At 36.4% G+C, this 19,443-nt stretch overlaps 1 protein-coding gene across 7 annotated transcripts in view; it reads right to left on the reverse strand.

The window, feature by feature from the left end:
• SUPT20H (SPT20 homolog, SAGA complex component) overlaps positions 1-19,443 on the reverse strand; it is a 35,736-nt gene that overhangs the window by 1,015 nt on the left and 15,278 nt on the right. For 3 of the 7 annotated variants that reach the window (XM_050915251.1, XM_050915248.1, XM_050915245.1), the window contains exons 12-22: positions 18,891-18,962; positions 17,746-17,903; positions 15,445-15,477; positions 13,167-13,284; positions 10,958-11,063; positions 10,559-10,723; positions 8,506-8,818; positions 7,254-7,408; positions 4,844-4,899; positions 3,343-3,462; positions 1,038-1,143 (exon numbers count right to left, since the gene is read on the reverse strand). In XM_050915251.1, coding sequence (XP_050771208.1) covers positions 1,038-1,143; positions 3,343-3,462; positions 4,844-4,899; positions 7,254-7,408; positions 8,506-8,818; positions 10,559-10,723; positions 10,958-11,063; positions 13,167-13,284; positions 15,445-15,477; positions 17,746-17,903; positions 18,891-18,962 — 1,402 coding nt within the window. Of the gene's footprint in view, positions 1-1,037; positions 1,144-3,342; positions 3,463-4,843; positions 4,900-7,253; positions 7,409-8,505; positions 8,819-10,558; positions 10,724-10,957; positions 11,067-13,166; positions 13,285-15,444; positions 15,478-17,745; positions 17,904-18,890; positions 18,963-19,443 lie in introns of all 7 variants that reach the window. The other 4 variants (XM_050915246.1, XM_050915247.1, XM_050915244.1 and 1 more) reach the window with 2 other exon arrangements.

The raw sequence follows: 19,443 nt of genomic DNA on the forward strand, positions 1-19,443 counted from the left end.
CCATGTACTGACTGTAGCAGTGCTACACAGGTGCTTACATTCATGCTATTTTGAAATCTATTGGCACCTGGCAGAGCTTATTTAGTTATGTGCCACAAGCACTCCTTGAATGTTAGCATATCAGGAAGGTGGATGGCTTAAGGGAATAAAAATAAATTCAGTGCTCCAAGCTGAGAGAACCACAGATTTTAAATCTTTCATGATATAGTTTGCCAAATTCATGGTTTTTTCATTTGCGAGACCATAAAGACATTAGTTTAAAAAAAAAAAAAGGCAAGATTTTTGGTTTTGGAGCTAAGAATTGTATTTTTAGATTTTGTAGGGTTTGGTTTTTTTTTAAACAGTCAGAGTGAAGTTGCTGGATTACTTGTATCTGTTGCTGCTGCTGCTGCAAGGCTTGTTGTTGTTGCTGTTGTAAGGCAGAAGAGAGCTGGAGTCTCTGCTGAGGAAGGCTTTGCCCAGGTCTGTTCACGGCAGAGCCAAGCTGAGACAGCACTAAGAAAGGAGAAGGGGAAAGCAGGCAGGTCAAAGAGGTCAGGTCGAGTTTGTCAGGGTCGGGGAAGGAAGACATAGGAACAGAGTGTAACAGAAAAGGGGGATCAATAGAATTAGTTTCAGAGTCAAATTGGAAACAGTGCAGAATAAAGTATATGTGATATACATACTCTGTTAGTTAGAACATAATTAGATTATGAAGCGCTTGTGGAGACACAAAGAGGTTTCTCGTACTGGATGTTAAGCACAGTTAAAGAAACATTCCTCAATGAAGTCTGGCATGGAAGTTCCCTGTATTTTCTTTTTGTACCAAGTGTGACTTACTTTCATGTGATATTATCAATTTACTACACTTAACTGCCAAACAAAGCAGAACAGTGCATGCTTTGAAAGTCTAGTATTTCTTGTATAATTCATGTGCTGATAATAAATAGTAAATTGTTCTGATCTAATGTAAGACTTCTTTAAGACCAAACTTCATTTCAGTGTGAATTTATCAACATACACACTTAACTACAAAAGGAGGCTCAGCAAGCACGTACCTGTGGCTTGAGGTTGCATAAAATTCCCTACTCCAGTCAGGTTAATTACAGCAGCTTGTTGGGCAGATAATGCCTGATCTTGATTGGATGGACCTTGGTCAGACCCCTAGCAAAAATGAAAAGCTTGATCCTTATTACCAAACTTTGGTATCAATGAATAAGTAAATAAAGCCAGTATGAAGGCAAACTTTTGAAGTGCCATTTAAAAACATTTAATTCTACATCTTCCAGTGCATGTAGATACAGGCTATAAAGTAGCCTCTATTAAAGCAGAATGAACAGATGTCGAATGCCCCAAAACAGCTCTGTTTTGGCAGAAATGGTATCATGCCTGTTACCCAGCAGAAGTCCCATGTAGTTGTCAGCTTCCCTGCAGTCATCAGACACTACAGTTTTATGGTTGTAATCTTACAACAATTTCCTGTCCCACTCCCAACCCCCAAGTCTTCAGGTGACACCTGAAACCGTCCATGTGCAAAGGTCCTAATCAATCAAAATGTGAAAAGTCTGAAACTTACATTCACATGTTCATGTTGTGCCACACACTGCTTGATTTCATAAAAAATACAAACCCTGCTTTTAAAATTTTATTTTCAGAACAGAGTAGTTCTCACAGTAATCACTCAAATAGAATTAGTGGAGTCTGATCTAGGGTCTACTGACATCAAAGGGTACTGAATTATGACCTCTTGTAGAACTTAAATTATGCATTGATTCGTAAGATGGGGAAATAAAGTATTATATAGGCAATTCAAGCAAACTGCATGGCTTATCAGTCAGGAAAAAAAAAAAAAAAAAAAAAAAAGAAAAGCTTTTGAGCTGGTGCGTTTCCAGGAGTTGCAATGCTTCTTTAGAACAACCATATGAAATAATGCCACTAAGATCCAGGTAAACTTGACCGAAAGATTGCACATTAAGAAGACGTCAGCATCTCAGTGAAGATGACTAAGACAGACTTACAAAGTCATAGAACCAACATTTGGGGAAAAACCCTAAGTATGAGACGAGAATGTATATATTCTGTTGGCAGCACAGAAAATTGTTGGTCTTTTTGGACTTAGGTTTTTTCCACCAAGCACTTGGATTACAGCACTGTGAACACAGACATTCTTGTCCTTAGTGAAAGCTATGGAATCTAGTATTCATAATAGCTCATTTTAGCTAGTGACCCTACTCTATAATGCGTGGTAAGAGAGAAGTTCATTAGAGCAAGTTAGCCAATGCAGAGAGATTGATTTCCTCCAGAAGAACTTTCTGCCACAAGAAGGACTAGGCTTACATCAGCCTTTTTGTAAATGCCCTTGAAGTACAATGTCTAGAAAATAAAACCCAATAATATGAGCTTGCATGATTTTTTTTGGTAGTAATTCAACTAGTAAGTGTCATTTGGATTCTGAGAACAAATCTGAAAGTTTCCCATTAAACTGTCCCACATTCCAGAACAAGGCCTGTGACACAGGAGACTATACACCATAAAAACATTTGAAAGAGGCATCTTATTTATGAACAGTCTACAGTAGCACAAGCAAAATTATTACAACAAACTGAGTATCCAGTAGAGACTATTTGGTAAACAGAAGTCTTGCATGTCTGGGAAGACAAAAGATAAAGAACACAAAAGCAGAGAAGCTAGTTTTCCCAAATTGTTGCATTAGTGCTGCTAAAGATTTTTAGGCACAGGTAGAACCAACCACTACGAAATTTGTCATTTTGAGAACAGACAGATTGGTCTCTGTCAAGACTTTAGACTTCTTCTGTGATTAAAGCCTTTAACACTAATTACAGGCAGCAGTAGAGCAAGTGTCTTAAGATTACAGCTTTAAAGCCAACTGATACTTTCTCTGGTGCAAAGAGAACAATTCTGTTGAACTACAGCAGTGAGGATCATAAGCCAACTCACAGCAGTGTCAGTAAGAAGCTTTAGTTACTCTGTAGTAATCCTGATTGTGTTTTCTCTCTGTTCATCTGCTATATCTGCTAGTTATTAATAACAGGACAACACTAAGCTGATGTTACACCACTCATACAGTGGGCTGGCTCCCTTCATGCTAGAGTTAGACAATGCTTAGCCAGTTGTTTTGTTATAGCTCTCCTATACAGGATGTAAATAAAGGAGTATAACCCAGCTCCAGCCATGGCAACAAAGCCACTGCAGTCTTTGCAGTTTGAGAAGGTTTTGGAGGAAGACTTTCCTCCCCCTCTGCTTCAGATCTGTTGGGTAAAGGCTCATTTACTTGTGGAGATGGGGAGAATAGGAGAAACTGTTTCATCCATGCACCCCAGACTGAGGGCTGTTAGCACACACCTGTTCTCCCTGTTGCTGAGGACTACAGGTTGTAGGCTGCTGAGATTGTTGCTGTGGAGAAAACTGTGACAGCTGCTGCTGCTGCTGGAGTGGGTTAAAAATAAGTGAACCACCTGGAAGCTGTTGAGGATTAAAAACAAAAGGCATAATTCAATCAAACTGCTGAGTTTCCCCACTGTCCTAGGATGAACATGACATTGATAATGACGTACTCCTTGGAGGTTTGTTTTCGGTCTTTTAAATCCTTTAAAATGAATCAGTTTAAAATTGCTGTTGTGAAAAAGCCTTATGCTCAGAAAACAAACCTGCATTAAATTATAGCAAGATATTTCCACAGGAAAATACATTTTTATTATTCTAATTAAAATAGTAGAGATTGTACTGATACTGGAAATGTAAAGGCTAGTCTTCAAAAGCACTGTATATTATTTTCACTTTCAGAATATTCCACTGAATTTTAATAGATGCTTCCGATCAACAAGCTGCAAGGTCTGATGCAGAAAAATGCTAATGTGAAACCATCTTGATTCCTCTCCCTTACCCCAACTTTAATTGCACTAATTTCAGCCCAATTATTCTTGGCTTATATGAGTGGCAGAGGTAGCTTGAAAGGATGTACTTCAATGTGGAAACACACAAATACAAGCATTTAATTTTATAGAAGAGCTCTACTGTGGCATAACTGTCTCATGTGCCTGCCCTTTTCCATGTTTCTGGAGCGTGTACAGCAGTGGGAGGAGGAAGTAGCAAAGCTACAGTTGATCTTTTACCGGTATTAATTTTTTGAAGCATGGTGCAACATTTGTGAACACTGAAGCTGCAATTCTGCACTTGTAACTTGCAGCTGACTTAAAGATTCAGGAACTCCACCTGGTTCCACAAACACTCCCTGTTCTGCTTTTAAACGGAGCTCTGACATAATAAGCAACTTTTGCTCATGTTTGTATTTGTATGTATGCTTAGTGGAAAGAAAACATTTACAGACCTTCTAAACTCCCTATCTTACATGAACTTCTATTTCCATTACCAGAAGCTCTTTAAAGCTATTACTGCATCTACCTGTGCAAGTTGAGCTCAGCTTTTAGGCATTATACATGTAACCCCTGAGTGATTCTACTGCACTGTTTTGTACTTTTAAAATAATTGTAATGTCAGTTTAAAGAATGATTTGCAAAAAAAGCTTACGCAAATCCTGAAAATAGAAGACTGTATTTTAGGATTAATCTCTTGAATTCAAATGTCAGCATTTTTAGATTGTTACTGAGAACTAGCTGCTTTGATGTGAGCTAGGAATACCATTTCCACCTGGTATCTTTATGGAAGTAGCTTCTTCTCTTATTCTAAGCATTTAAAATAAGCAATTAAAATTTGCAGTAAATGGTTTGTCTGATCAACTGGCTTCAAAGATCTGTGGGGGGCAATACAGTAAAGCAGCACTAAACATGTATCTAAAGAAATATAAGAAATTATCATTATTATGGTGTCCAAGTATATCAATTACCTGTAGAAGATTTAAGGGCCGAAGATTTGATGCATTTTTCAAACCAAAGGGGCTGCCTGTTAAAGGAAACATCTTTTTATTAGTAGGAAGTCTTTACTTAATTATATATGTGTATTGCAATTAATACACCTTTCCACTGGGATTATTTCTAAACATTTGGAAGTTGGAAAACTGTCAAGTGTATATTTTATATTTAATACAATGCTGAATTTTCCATAATGTTGATAAGTCCATAGTTATCCAGATTCAAAGTTAGAGCTGACTAAACAGAAGGAAATCTGTATCACTACTAAACACTGTACCCTGTTAACCTATAACCTGTTAATGCATTTACACAAAGGTGAATGTGGAGAATATCATAGCAGTTATTTTTCAGTGAGTCGGCTTCTGGCTTTAAGAAGTTTTACTCTTTGTACAGTAAATCCAGAAATGTCCAAGGGCTCAATGAAGTAACAGGCTCTCAGTTTCTCAATCATTAACAGAAAATAATCCCACCCAAAATCGTAGCAACTGCCCACCCCCCCAAGGGCTTCTGGCAAGACGTATCTGACTTCTAGAGCTTTTGGCATTATTCCACATGGCACTCTTCAAAGCTACGCTAAAAAAAGATGTACATGTAGTAAGCTATGAGGTGGGTATAGAACTGATACAAATGCTCCAGTAAAACAGCGGCTGTCAGACAGAACCCCCAGAGGTCTTCCACGGACCTAGCTCAGCTCACTACTCCCATCTGTTCTGTGGCCAACAGTGAAGCATGTAAAAATCTGTGATGCTGAACTGGTAAAGGTTGATAGTGCTTGAAAGGACAGACTTAGAATTAAAAGCGATCCTAGTGAACTGAAGAAAGGGTCCAAAATTCAGTAACATTGAATTAAAAAAAGACAAATGAACAAGTACAAAGTTGTAACTAGCTTTGTGTCTATACAGCAAGAAAGGACATGGGAAGTTACAGTAACTCACAAACATATCCAAATCATCCATATCACAAACTACAGAACACACAAAAGAACCTCTTCACACAGTTTACATTTATAAAACTCACTGTCACAAGATGCCATAGATTCCAAAAATATAAATGGGTTCAAAAACCAATTAGATAAATCCACAGACTAGAAGTCTAGCATGGGATATTAAGCACAAAGATCCATGTGGATAGTCTTCAGCTGAGAACGTCTCAAAGCTGTAGATTGCCAGAAGAGGTACAGTTGTATACAAGGGATGTTTCACTTCATGCTTTTGCCTCATCTTAAACTCCCTCCTAAGTATCCTCTAATGGCGACTGTCAGAGACAGAATATAAGCTGGATGGATTTTTGGCCTAAACCAGTAAAGCCATTCTTATGTTAATGTAATGCTGCTGCAAAAAATACAGATAAAAAAATAGGCAGACCTCATTTGGGGAAATGTTAACAGGAATGTTGTGAAAGAGATGAGATGCATTTATTCTGCTGTGCTCCACAGTGGTAAGTCAGCCAAGCTCAGGCTTGTGTCCAGTTTTGGTTATCACATTTTAAGAAGGATGTAAGCAAATTGGACAGTCTAGAAGAGAGTGACAGGATTATGAAAGGTTTGAAAAATACGACCTATCGGAAAGAGAAGACAAATGTGGGACATGACAGCATGTTTGATACTTGGAAGGTAAAGAGAAAGGGTGAACGACTATTTTTCATGTCTGCAAGGAATAGGAGAAAAAAAATTTAATTCGCAATTATGGAGATGCATTATAATTAGAAGGAAACATTTTGTACGGATAATGAACTACTCCAAACAGCTACCAAGGAAGATGGGAATCTTCTTTAGTGAAGCTATTTAAAGACAGTTTGATAAACATTGGTTCAGTATGGTTCAGACAGATTTGACTCTGTCTCAGCATAAGGGATGGATATCTTGAAGTCTCTTCTATCATTCTGATTCCATAATCATACATCAGGGGTTTTTTTATTTATTGTATGTTCAGAAAAAATAAACTAAGAATTTAAATCCTGCTTTAATGAATATTGAGACATACAGATTTATATAGTCATATTTGAAGGCAATAAGGATCCAATTAATTGTCCTACTAGAATAAAGCAGTACCAGTGACAGAATAAAATGCCGTGCACATTTAAAAGAAGAGGCCTCTAAGTTCAGTCATGCCTTTTTTCTGGCAGTAATCATTATCACAGTTGCATTCGAATTTGGAGTTTATCTCAAGCTTCCTACTGAGCATACCAAACAATCCAGGTTTAGAGTATGTTTCCCCAGTCTAGCTCCTCAAAAAATCAATTTCAAACAAACATAGCCTACACTTTGAATGCAAAAATACTTATGTTGTTCCCAAGCTCCAGCCATCAAATACACAACCTGTTCACACAGTGGCCTATCACACTGTCCCTGTCTGAAGGGTGGCTTTTCAATTTATTCACACTAACCTGCTTGAGAGGCAGACTGCATTGCAGCGGGCAGCGCACTTGGTACCAGACCTCCTGATGGTAAAATGCCACTCAGATTTATACCTGCAGGGGCTATGGCACCAGTGTTGCACCCCAACATAGGGTTTGAACCACTCATCAATGTCTGTGCTCCACTGTAGAAGAGGAAAGACAACACATCAAACCCAAGTGGTACAAGGAAATCTGAGTAACTCAATTTTCGCCCTCTGTCTCATGACAAGTAAATCAGTTGTTTGCTGTAAATGGGATTATGGACAAAGCATCAAGGCAGCTTAAAAAATCGTTATGCCTAGGGCATAACAAATATGTAAATCTATATTCTCAGCATATACAGTTTTTTTCTTTGGTATAATCTATGGAAAATAAAACACAAGTGGTTCTTTTATTCTAGAAATACTGAAAGATCAACAGTCTTCAAAATGGTTGTACTATCATAACAAAGAGTTAAGGAACAGGCTTATGGGGTTTTTTTTGCACTATAAAAAAAAGATCTCTAATTAATCAATCAACAGTGATCAACTGCTGAACACCTTGGATGAGTAAGTCAAGTGTCTGATACTTGCATTGAAGCATACTGTGTCTTACACTGACCATCTTATATTGATCACAAAATTTCATTTAGTCTAAAAAGCAATTCATGTTATACCATACAATCTATTCTTGACAGCAGCATTTATTTTTTTTTAAACCACAAAATGAGTTTTAAGGATCAAAGAATGTTTAACCTCAATGTTTGATTAAATTGTTAGAAAACAGATTTCTTGTTTTCTTGTATTTCACATACCACCTTCCATTCATAGGCACTTTAATATCAAATCTTTTTCCATTTTTCATTTAGAGTGGTCTGCATTTGATATTCCACCTCCTCTCTGATTAATATAAGTTTTTAAACTTAAAGAGCAAAACCTCAGAAGCCACTTAAATTGAGGCTAAGCCTTATGAAATTAAACTATATGCATCCAAAAAGCTGAAAGCAATAAAGGTCTTTTTTAACAGACCTTTTCAATATTCTGATAGTAGATGCCTTATATTTGAGAAATACAAGTAGTTTCTAGTGGCTCTTCACTTTATAATTACAAAGTGAATGATCTTTTTGTAATGCAGATCCTGAAAAATATCTATCCTAATGGATGCTGGACAGTCCTGTATCACTCCCACCCTCCTCACCCCACTGCCCCAACAACCAACCCACCCAGGGCAAATTAAGAAACCATCATAACAAAAAACTTACCACACAGAGCCCACTACATTGATGAAGTTAAGTCCTGCAGGGTTTGCCATGACCTGGGTGGAGGTTGTTCCTGTAGTAATGGATGTTACCATGGTGGAAAGAGGAATGGTCATTACAGGCAGTGCCTGGCTCAGAGACATTTGCTGCTGAGCAAACGGGGTTAACAAAGTGGGCTGAGGGGTGAAGCCTGAATCTTGGGGAGTAGGGGTGGCAGAAGGGGTAATAGGAGTTGAGCTCTGAGCATCAGGAGGGTGTGGGGTCGATGAAGGGGTGTTGGTTGGAGTAGGAGTAGATGGTTTAGGAGTTCCAGACCCTGCTCATTGAGAAAAATAAAAAGTGCTAGTTTGTTATAAAAGGCCAGTCCTTTTTGTATAATAAGGTTAATGGAATCTTATTTAGCACTGACAATTTGTTCCATTTTTTAGACTGCAAGTGTTAATTTCTACATGACACGAGTGTTGCAGCACGCACTCATTGTTAAGGATGCAGTATAATCACACAGAAAACCCATTCTCCATGCTTAATTCCTTAAGCCATACACCGATTTGTATCCTCCATTAAGTCCTTCCATAATTTATCGTACATTAAGTCATAACTCCATTCAGAAATACTTAAAACAAAACAATTTCTTAGTAACCATTTTAACCTAATTAATGTTTTTGCCCTAAAATGTTAAACATATAGTCTATATGCACTGCCTGCACAATAGCATCGTGTTAAAAACATATCATGGAAAACAACAGATTCAACAAAGAACATATACTATTTCAATAATCATGGGTTTGATCTAAATTTCATCAGATAGGTAAACTCCCATTTGCCAAATTTTGATCAAATAAAAATAATTTTTTAATATTTAAGAACCAGAGGATAATACTGCATCTTTAAAAGTTACTGTGTAATTCCTTCTGCTTAAATGTAGCATGTATAGCTATATTTGTTGTGGATGCAGTAAGCACAGTTTATCAACAGAAGAACACAACAAAAGCCCCAAAAAGTTTGAGGTGGTTTCTTTTTTTTTTTTTAGCTTTCATGTCCTGCAGAAAGAAAGGAAATAAATGTGAATGTCCAGCTGTTGTGACCAGAGCCTTAACAACTGTATGCAGCAGATTTACACAATTTGTAGCACTAACATAAAAACAGAGTATGTTAGAAGAAAACTTGTAAGTTTTCTTTTTTCTTTGTGCAAAACAAGAAGGCGGAAAAGTTACACTTCTTGAGCTATCCAGATTTTAAATTATTTAATGCAAAAAGCATATTATAATACTGTGCAGGATACTGGAACGTGCAGTATACAATTATTCATAAAAAACCTGAAAAACTGCAGCTATGATTTCTCTTTGTACAAATCTGTTCACAAAATGTCTCAAGACGCATACATATTTTAAAAAATGTTTATGATCTATAGCTATGATTACAATGATCCTGTCAGTGTTAATGAAAATACTTAAAATAGGATGTCACTTATTGGAATTGACATTTTAACACCTGAGAATACGGTGCTATCATCATCAGCATCACCACCACACTTGCAATCAGCAATGATTTGTAAAACAGTGTAGGAGTGTTTTAAAAAATTCATCTTATCGTTTATTGTATCACCACCTTGGGACTGATCAGATTATATACATACATAGAGATACAACTGCACCAGCTCCTATAACATTTAAAAAACCAGATGCTTAAATTATGTAAAGGCAAACTGATCTAACATACTGTTTTTACACTGGAGGAAAAAAATCTACACTTTGGAATTTTATCTCATCACATCATCTACCAGCCTTTCATAAATGAGGAGATCATACTAATTGCATAAAATGTATTAAAACGTATACACAGAGGGTGCATACATATATACAGAAAAAACAAACACAGTTACAATAAACATAAAATACATACAGTGAACAAGAGACCTGCCTAAAGCTGCACAACTTATACAATTTAGGGTACACTGTACACTTAAGTTTCATCATTCCACAGGTTAAGAGGTTTATCTCAGGAAGCACTTATGCAAAAGCCTAAGATTTAATGGAGAATTTAGGTCGTGACTCACTTTGTGAAGAGCTTGCAGGAGACATGGCAGCTGGAGAGAGCATGCTAACTTGATTAAGATCCATAGATTGTTTCCGAGAAAGACCAGGAGGCTTAGAAGGAGGAGGAGGAGGAGGAGTTGGGGATTTTAGATGACCACTTGACTGTTGTGGACTAAAAATATTACCTGAAACAGCATAATTAAAATACATTATTGTTCTGTGAGTACATTTTAACTCAAATATTTGTTAGGATACAATTTTGTGAACAATATAATCAGAAATCAAAAAAATGATGCTCTTTTCACAGATAAGATACTGATTTTTTTTTTTTTAATTAAATCTTTACTAAAGGCATATCATGTCATTTTCCAATAGGCAGAACACATAAAAATGGAGACGCCCGAGTCAATAATAATTACCTGAAGAGCTACTTCCTGAACTTGAAGGTAATTTGATGGGAGGAGGTCGGTGTTTTACACCTTTCCCCAATACTGAAGACTGAACAGAGCCTGATATACTTTCTGGCTGCTAGGAGGAAAGAGAAATTAACACTACCACAGCAATAATGTGAGCTTCCACATATTTGACAGAAAAGACAAATCAATTAATTTGTATTAGATTTCTCAAAACCATGACAAAATTCCCTTCAAACATTTCAGATTTTTATTTATTTTAAAAATATAACCTATGACTAGTCTCTTTAGATAAAATGCTTACCATCAAGAAGCAGCTTGAAAGTGCTGGTAAAATTTAAACCAAGCAAAACAATAATTAAAAAAAAAAGAAGTTTCACTTTTCTCCGCAATTCTGAAATCCTTCTTAGTAATTATCACAAATGCAAGAGTGACAGATGCACTTTAAATAAAAGGACAATTTGGTCTTACTTGAAGAATTACATCATTTCATTCATTTGCTATCTGTATATATCTGCCATTTCCAACCAAGATGGATTGAGAGAACAGGATCAGATTTCCTCATTCTGGGAGTAGGAATTTAAACACATTCAGGAAAATCCTGAATGTGCAGAAATCAATACGCATTTTCCCACTGACTTCAGTGGGATCAGAACTTCACTAATCTTTTTAGAGGAAAGGTGCTCCCTTTTTGTTTGTTCTTATAACCTACTTATCAGGTTGGTTGAACATAAATTAACTTCAGCTAATCAAGTCTATAGTTCTCAGTCACTCACAACAGACCCTAAATCCGTAATCCCAATAGCTGACGCCGCCAAAAGACTCAACAGTGAAACACATTTACAGTTATAGTCTACATATTTTTACCTATAAAGCAGGTATCCCATAAATGAAAGTAACATCTAAACAAGCATACAGTCCACAAACTGCTGAAACTAAAAAGTGGGGCTGTCAGTATAGTGAATGGAATATTTCAATGCTGGAGCCTAAATTAGATGTGCATGGGCTAACAAATCAGAGCATTCAGCATTGTGCAGAATCAACCTTTTTGGTTGAAGCTTTGATAGCTTCCACTGATTCTCAGTAACGAGAGACACTCCCTTTACATGTTTCTAATTGCTTGCTTATAAAAAAAGAATCTTTTGAGAAAAATTCTGAGAACTATCTTTCTCTTCTACTATTAAAATCTGCTTTCTTCATTCTGAAAATAGAGACTAATGCCCCATTCAAAAGGGGACTAGATCATTAAATACAGTAAGCTGAGTAACTTTGGTCCAGCTTTCGGTGGGGGCTTGGACAGCCAGACAAGATGACTTCCAGAAGTACCCTCCCACCCTAAGTTATTCTATGATTTTAATATATATACACACACATACATATATACACACACATACATGCATATGTCTGTATGTGTATACACACATACAGAAACATTCATATTCCTTTCTGCAACTGCTGGCCTCTGCATGCTGTTCTTTTGGCCGACACCAAGAACTACCTCTTTCAGAGCAACATTGTTGCAGCTTAAAAGTAGGTATTTAGGGGAAAGATGTAGCAAAGGAAATAGCCCAACAGATACAAAATTCATTTACTAGTTGGAGCCTAAATACAGCTCATCACTAGGGTACTGAACCTGACGAAGAAAGCCAGAAGCAGCAAGTAAAACACAAGGCAATGCCAAAAGACATGAGAATTTGGGAATGCAGGAATTTCTACTGGATATGTGCATGCAAACATATGCACTTTAAAGTTTTTGGTGTTTGTGGATTTTTTTTAAGTTTTCTCTTCAAAGGAAAATGATTTTAATAATATCTAAAGGTAAAAGAAAAGAAGTTCAGCTACTACGTCTGCTTCTATGTTTACCACCCTGTAAAATAAAACACATAGCTGCATTTTACTATACTGCTCTGTGGAAGGTTCATCTGAACAGGGGAAAACGCTACAACAAAACCTTGGAGCTAACTATACTATACATGGCAAAAAAACCCCCAACAAACCATGGCTAAAAGACACAACATTTGAACAATGAAAACAAAAGTGCTTTCCTCTAACTTTTCCTATATACTCACATTGAATGACTATGACAATAAAGCATTTAAAAATTCATTCAGAATGACATTTTTAAGTTCTTTTACTTTTAAATGTGGATAGCAAAAATTATTCTAGTAATTCAATAATCAAGTGCAAATAAAAGAAATGTATGGCTCAAACTCACTTCCATTTCCTTCCCTGGAGAAAGATGACTAAGATTGACCGATCCACCCGAATTATGAAACATTTTCACAGGACATTTAGCTTCATTTTGTACTAACTCCTGATACTGGTTCACCACTCTGAAACAAACAATGAGGACATAAAAAGATTAACAACTTTGAACTTCTAAAGTAGGTGCATATATGTAAACACATAATTGTATATGTTACGTAATCAGGTATTATCTAGTTTATACATAAGTATATATTATGTAACTATGTAGCTATATAAAATAGAGATGCACCTATATAAAACATATCTATCACTCTATATATCTTTCTACTTTATGTTCCTGGGCTCTTTTCTTAGATTTATTCTGTTTTAACTTTTCTTTTAATCACTGTCTTTTTTTCTAATGCAAAACACAGTTTAAGAAACAAGTTTAAGAAACACTCTTTTGGAGGAATACACAAAACAGTAGACAGAACAGTTCCCTTCTCAAAAGCAACTGCAGTTCTTTGGGATGTCAGTCAATGGGGATCCCATTCCCTTCACAGGGGTCCAGAATCTTTTATAAAGCTATGTCCTCCGCGTATGCTCCCTGTGGAACAGTCAAACTTCCTTTAACTTGAGGTCTATGTCAGACAAGGACTCTGAAAGCAAGGGATGAACTAAGAGTTCCATACTGAATGTACATCCAAGAATCAGTTATCACAGCAAAAGTGATCACACTTCTTTGAGCACCAGGACAGCAGGGGCTTATTCTATGAGACTAATGAGCAGTGATGTATCCAGAAACTTAAAGCATCAATAGCATCAGGCAAACAAGTTTAAAATACTGTTCTACCAAATCAATACTACATCTCTACTAATCTGAGAGAACTAAGTTGAGGGAATACTGTTTTACAAACACAAACAGAAAATACAAAGTGACCTCGCAGACTTGAAAATGAAGCTGAAGACCTGTTGTCACTTACAGTCTGGCAGACTGAACTTCGATGAAAAACTGCTGGGATATTTCCATTAGCTTACACCTAAATGTGATGAACTACATTTTATTTTGGTATAGCACTGATTCAATATGCTGTTACGTGACTAATGCAGACATAAGCAAGGGCCCCAAGATACACGGCAGAGGAAAGGCTGCAGTGTACTTTTTTCAGCAATTAGATTCTAGACTGCCTTAAAATTACAGTGGAATCGGAGTAATAAAATGCCGTGTACTCAAAAAGGTGGTCCTGCCCTCCTTTCTCCTCTACTGTTTCTTCTTGTCCTAGTCCCTGAAACCCAACTGCTTATTCTGATAGAAGGATTTGTGCAACCCAGTGGCAAACATGATCAGGAAATCAATCCCAGTTAAAACTAGACCCCTGTATTATTGTTGTTTTAGTTTTCAGCCAACCAATCCCCCAATTCAGCTTACAGCACAAACAGCAGAAGTCTCTATCAGCACAAGGAGGCAGGAGAGAATATAAGCAAAGAGTTTCTTGATCAAAATTGTCTATTAAAACAAAGAACATTATTACTGATTTTTGACCAAATCAAGGGCTCATCTCCCTGCCAGGCACATAAGAGCGTGGGGGAGCTATGGCATGTACATCACCACGAGGTCTCCTATGAAGGCACAAAAACACAACTGGCTTTGACAGAGATTGCTTTTTAAAGGTTTTGTGCTCATATGCACAAAGAAACACAGGTATCTGATGTGATACACACTGATGAACATTTGAAGAAATACTTATTTTGCTGCCTCAGTTATCCCAGAATTGCTACTCCTAATCACTCTACAACTAAAATATACTGGCAAACTGTTTTGTTACTTGCTTCTCTAAGAAAGTTGAATCAAGTAATGCATAACACACAAAAATAAGTTGTATATATACATATACATATGTATCTAAGACCTAGATTACACTTAAAGCTCAAATGAACAATTGCCATGATTGCTAATTTACCATACAAAATGTCAAGGTGAAATTCCTGCTAAGTGCTCTCAGAATTTTATTATTACCTGTGTAATCAAGAATACTTGTGCAAATAACTGTAACAACATGCTTGAAATTTAGGTAGTGGACAAGCTGTATTCACAAATGTGCTTTCCTCTATTCTTCCTTGCTTGTTAAATACAGAAACTGCACACTATATCCTACTTCTTGTTATGATGATTAATTCCTCTTATTTTCCTCATCTGTTCTGCATCTGTTTCCATAACCATAACATTAGCAGTCATAATGGCTAAAAGGAACAAAATTCATTATTCTGCATCAAGCCAAATGGTTGTACATACTATATTAATTTACCTTTCAGCATCAGTCTTCGAACCAATAAGGAACCTGAAATGTAAAACGTATAATACATTTTCAGTCATGAATTGGACTAAAAGAACATGTTTTTATAATTACAAAACTTTGAATGAATGTCAATGCTGCTCTTTTTTCAGACCTGCTGAAAATACAAGAGATACTGTATCCATTTAATGGAGTGGGTATTATTTAGTACTTGAAATACAAACTTGGCTTCATAACTACATATACAATATACACACACGGTCTAATATGGTCTCCTTTAAGAGTAAATTACCTACAAAGCAAAAGGTAGAATATGGAACTTTTGTATTTTATACTTTCAAAAAAATGGAAGTGAATAACTGCTACAGAATTGCTACTGTAAGAAGTACAAGATAAAAGTTATTTATAAATCAACATATCAATACACTCACACTGAAATATGAACATAAGTATCCTGTGGGTATGTCAAAACCAGCCCTACTGTAATACTTTAAGAAACATGTAGCTTCCATTGTTTGATTTCACTTACACAAATTCTGATTCCTCATGATTTTCCAGAACTCCTACATAAACGTTTCTCTTTTGCATAATACTTATGGCTTGCAAACTTATTACGTCAGTGATTTTTTTCTGTAAACACTACAGACCTTTTCTCTGTTTCTCTAGCTCAAAAAAAAAAAAAAAAAATCAGTGTTTTATTTTACAGCAGAACAACAAAAATGTCTTCTGTGCCTTTCACTTCATATGACATAGTTTTCTAATGAGAAAGTATCCAAATTTTGATGAACTTCAACACATAATGTCTTAAAAATAATGGACTAGAGCAGTGATTTTGAAAAAAAACGCAGGCATCTAACACCTATAAATCCTTTTAATTCCCAGTCTTATTACACAACTGTAAGCTAGCACTGCTGTTCTAGGAAGATCAGTACTAAGTATGTGTGCTGGTTTTGACTGGGATAGAGTTAATTTTCTCCATAGTAGCTGGTATGGGGCTATGTTTTGGATTTGTGCTGGAAACAGTGTTGATAATACAGAGATGTTTTTGTTATTCCTGAGCGTGCTTACACAGGGTCAAGGCCTTTGCTGCTTCTCACCCCACCCCACCAGCGAGTAGGCTGGGGGTGCACAAGAAGTTGGGAAGGGACACAGCCGGGACAGCTGACCCCAACTGACCAAAAGGATATTCCATACCATATGACGTCATGCTCAGCATATAAAGCTGGGGGAAGAAGGAAGGGGGAGACCTTCAGAGCGATGGCGTTTGTCTTCCCAAGTAACCGTTACGCATGATGGAGCCCTGCCTTCCTGGAGATGGCTGAACACCTGCCTGCCGATGGGAAGTAGTGAATGAATTCCTTGTTTTGCTTTGCTTGTGTGCACAGCTTTTGCTTTACTCATTAAACTGTCTTTATCTCAACCCGTGAGTTTTCTCACTTTTACTCTTCTGATTCTCTCCTCCATCCTACTAGGGGGGCAGAGTGAGCGAGCAGCTGTGTGGTGCTTAGTTGCCAGCTGCAGTTAAACCATGACAGTATGGAAACAAACAGTAAATAGCTCAGTCTAGGGACAAACCATCCTGAACATTAAGAAGATTTTAATAAAAAATAAGATAGGAATTACATACTAGACAATAAAAATAACTGTCATTAACAGAACTAAAGTTTGCTGAGGCTCACTGCTCCTTGCCTTACTGAAATTTATACGGTCTACTCTGCTGCGCAGGTTACTTCACACAAAGAATCTGGTACACGCTACAAAAAGAGCCAAGAATAGAGAATCTTTGTAGAACCACAGTCAACAATAGCAGATTCAAAACAATTCAAAATGGCGAAGCTTCTTAGGAGCTCATGTTTTTCTCCATCATTTATTTAGCCTAAATTTCTCTGCATAAAGGTAAACATAATATAATCAAGTCTTACATTTTCACAGCATCAGGCAAATTTTGACAACAACCAAAATTATGAGTAACTGAAAAATAGTGCTAACAATGTCACATGGTGTCTCCACAATTTGAGTGGGTTGGGTTTTTTGTTGTTGTTCCCCCCACCCCCCCCATATATCTTCAGTGTAAAAGAACATGCAGATTTAACACAGAAGTACATTTAAGATATGATGGTTGCTTGAACACATTTTGTTTTGGTTTGGGTTTTTTGTTAAAAAAATTTTAGGTTCATTAGCTGAATTTCTCAAACAAAACTCTTAAATCAGATTTCTAGCTCTGGAGTATTTTTATGACTGAAAAAGGTAAGTAATGTTTGTCTTCCTTCATCTATCAGATCACAGTACAGTTTAAAAGAACATGTAACTTACTGTGATGGAGTTAACAGGCTGTCATTTTCCTCATCACCTTTGACTGTCTGAATTTTACCATAGTACAAGGGATTGCCAAGAGACTGAAAAATGGTCAGTTTTGTTTTTTGAAGCTGATTACCAACTTCACATTCAAACACATAATCATCTTTTATCTCCTAAAAAGACAGAAGAAGATAACCAAATAACTCTTAAACAAGTAATAACAGAAACAGCTAGTAAAATATGCCAGTTCTATACAATACAGCAAGAAATACTCTGTAAGAAAGGTAAGTAACACTCTAAGGAGTACATTATCTAAAATGAAAGTGATTTGAGAAGAAGTTATCTAAAGGGATGAGAGGAAAAAGAGATTATCATCTCTTAAAAATACAAAAATATTGCAAACTCTAAACAATCATGTTAGATATGGAAAGGCAGACTGGGTAAAAATATATAGAAATAGTTTTATATAAATTATGACAATGCAAAAAAATGTTCCGAGTAAAATGTTGGAGATGAAGATTAAGTTCTATGGGAAACTATTACTTTTTGCTAATATGAACTACAAAGACATCATGATAGATGCTGTTAATAAAGACAGTATCTTGCCTCTGAAATTACAAAGAATTAATGAATTTATTTATGGCTAACTATATTAAATGATCACTTCTACGTGATCAAATCACGTAATTTGTGCCAAAAATCTTCAGGTTCAACTTAAACATTGCAGAAAGAGCTTTTTGTAAGAGGTATTTAACATTACTTAATCTCTTTGCAAATTTAACATTTTGATTTTAACAGAAGTTCCTTTCCATCAGTCTTTGAGTATCTGAGTAAAGAAAGCAATCTGTTGAGCAGAGTACTGCTCCCTGTAAATTATTACTCTTTCTTTACTATACAGCAACAGCACATGTTACTTGGGAGACTGAAGTTGCTTTTCCTTGTATTTCGGGAAAACCTGAGGAAATTACAAGACTGATCACATGCATGCTGCACCGTATGAAGTTACAAGTATCTGTGGTAATCTTTCTGTGTCTATATAACACACGGAAGATTAATTAAATTGGAGGAGGGAAGATTATTCCCACATTACTTTGATTTTGTTGAAATGAGAGGTATTTTAACTAGAGAGAGAAGTTTGGCCAAAGGTCTAAACTACTCACATGTGCTGGCCAGACAGTTGGTTGTGAGTCATCAGGCTTGATAGACTTTTCCACTTTGGCATATTTTTCCACCTTAAAGAAAATGGAGATATCAGAAAAGAACGAACCATAGTCATATTGGGCCAGAGTTAAAGTCAATCTAGCACAGCTTCTTGTTTTTAACAGTGGCTAACATGATAGTCTTAAAAAGTGAGTGCAAGAAACAGTTAAGGATAGCTCAATACTTTGTACAGTGTCCCCTCTGTGTGTTATGCATTCAGGAAAAGTGAACTGGAGAACCTTCAGGACTTTACGTTTATTCTCTTACACCATATTTGCTATGTTAAACTTAACGAAAGTGTGAAACATGGCTTAGGACTACAGATTGAAATCACCGCCTGCAATGTGGAATGGTTAAGAAATTTCACAACACTAGTAACTCCTAAAGGCTCTGATTAGGTCAGGTAAAATATTGTTGAAGTACAAAGAGAAAGAAGGTTTGTACAAACTCACAGCATCATTTCACATGTAATGTGCACTCTTGCCAGCCCTATTAAATCCAAAGCTACAATCC

This window comes from Gymnogyps californianus, chromosome 1 (assembly GCF_018139145.2).
Source record: "Gymnogyps californianus isolate 813 chromosome 1, ASM1813914v2, whole genome shotgun sequence".
In the NCBI taxonomy this organism is placed as follows: domain Eukaryota; kingdom Metazoa; phylum Chordata; class Aves; order Accipitriformes; family Cathartidae; genus Gymnogyps; species Gymnogyps californianus.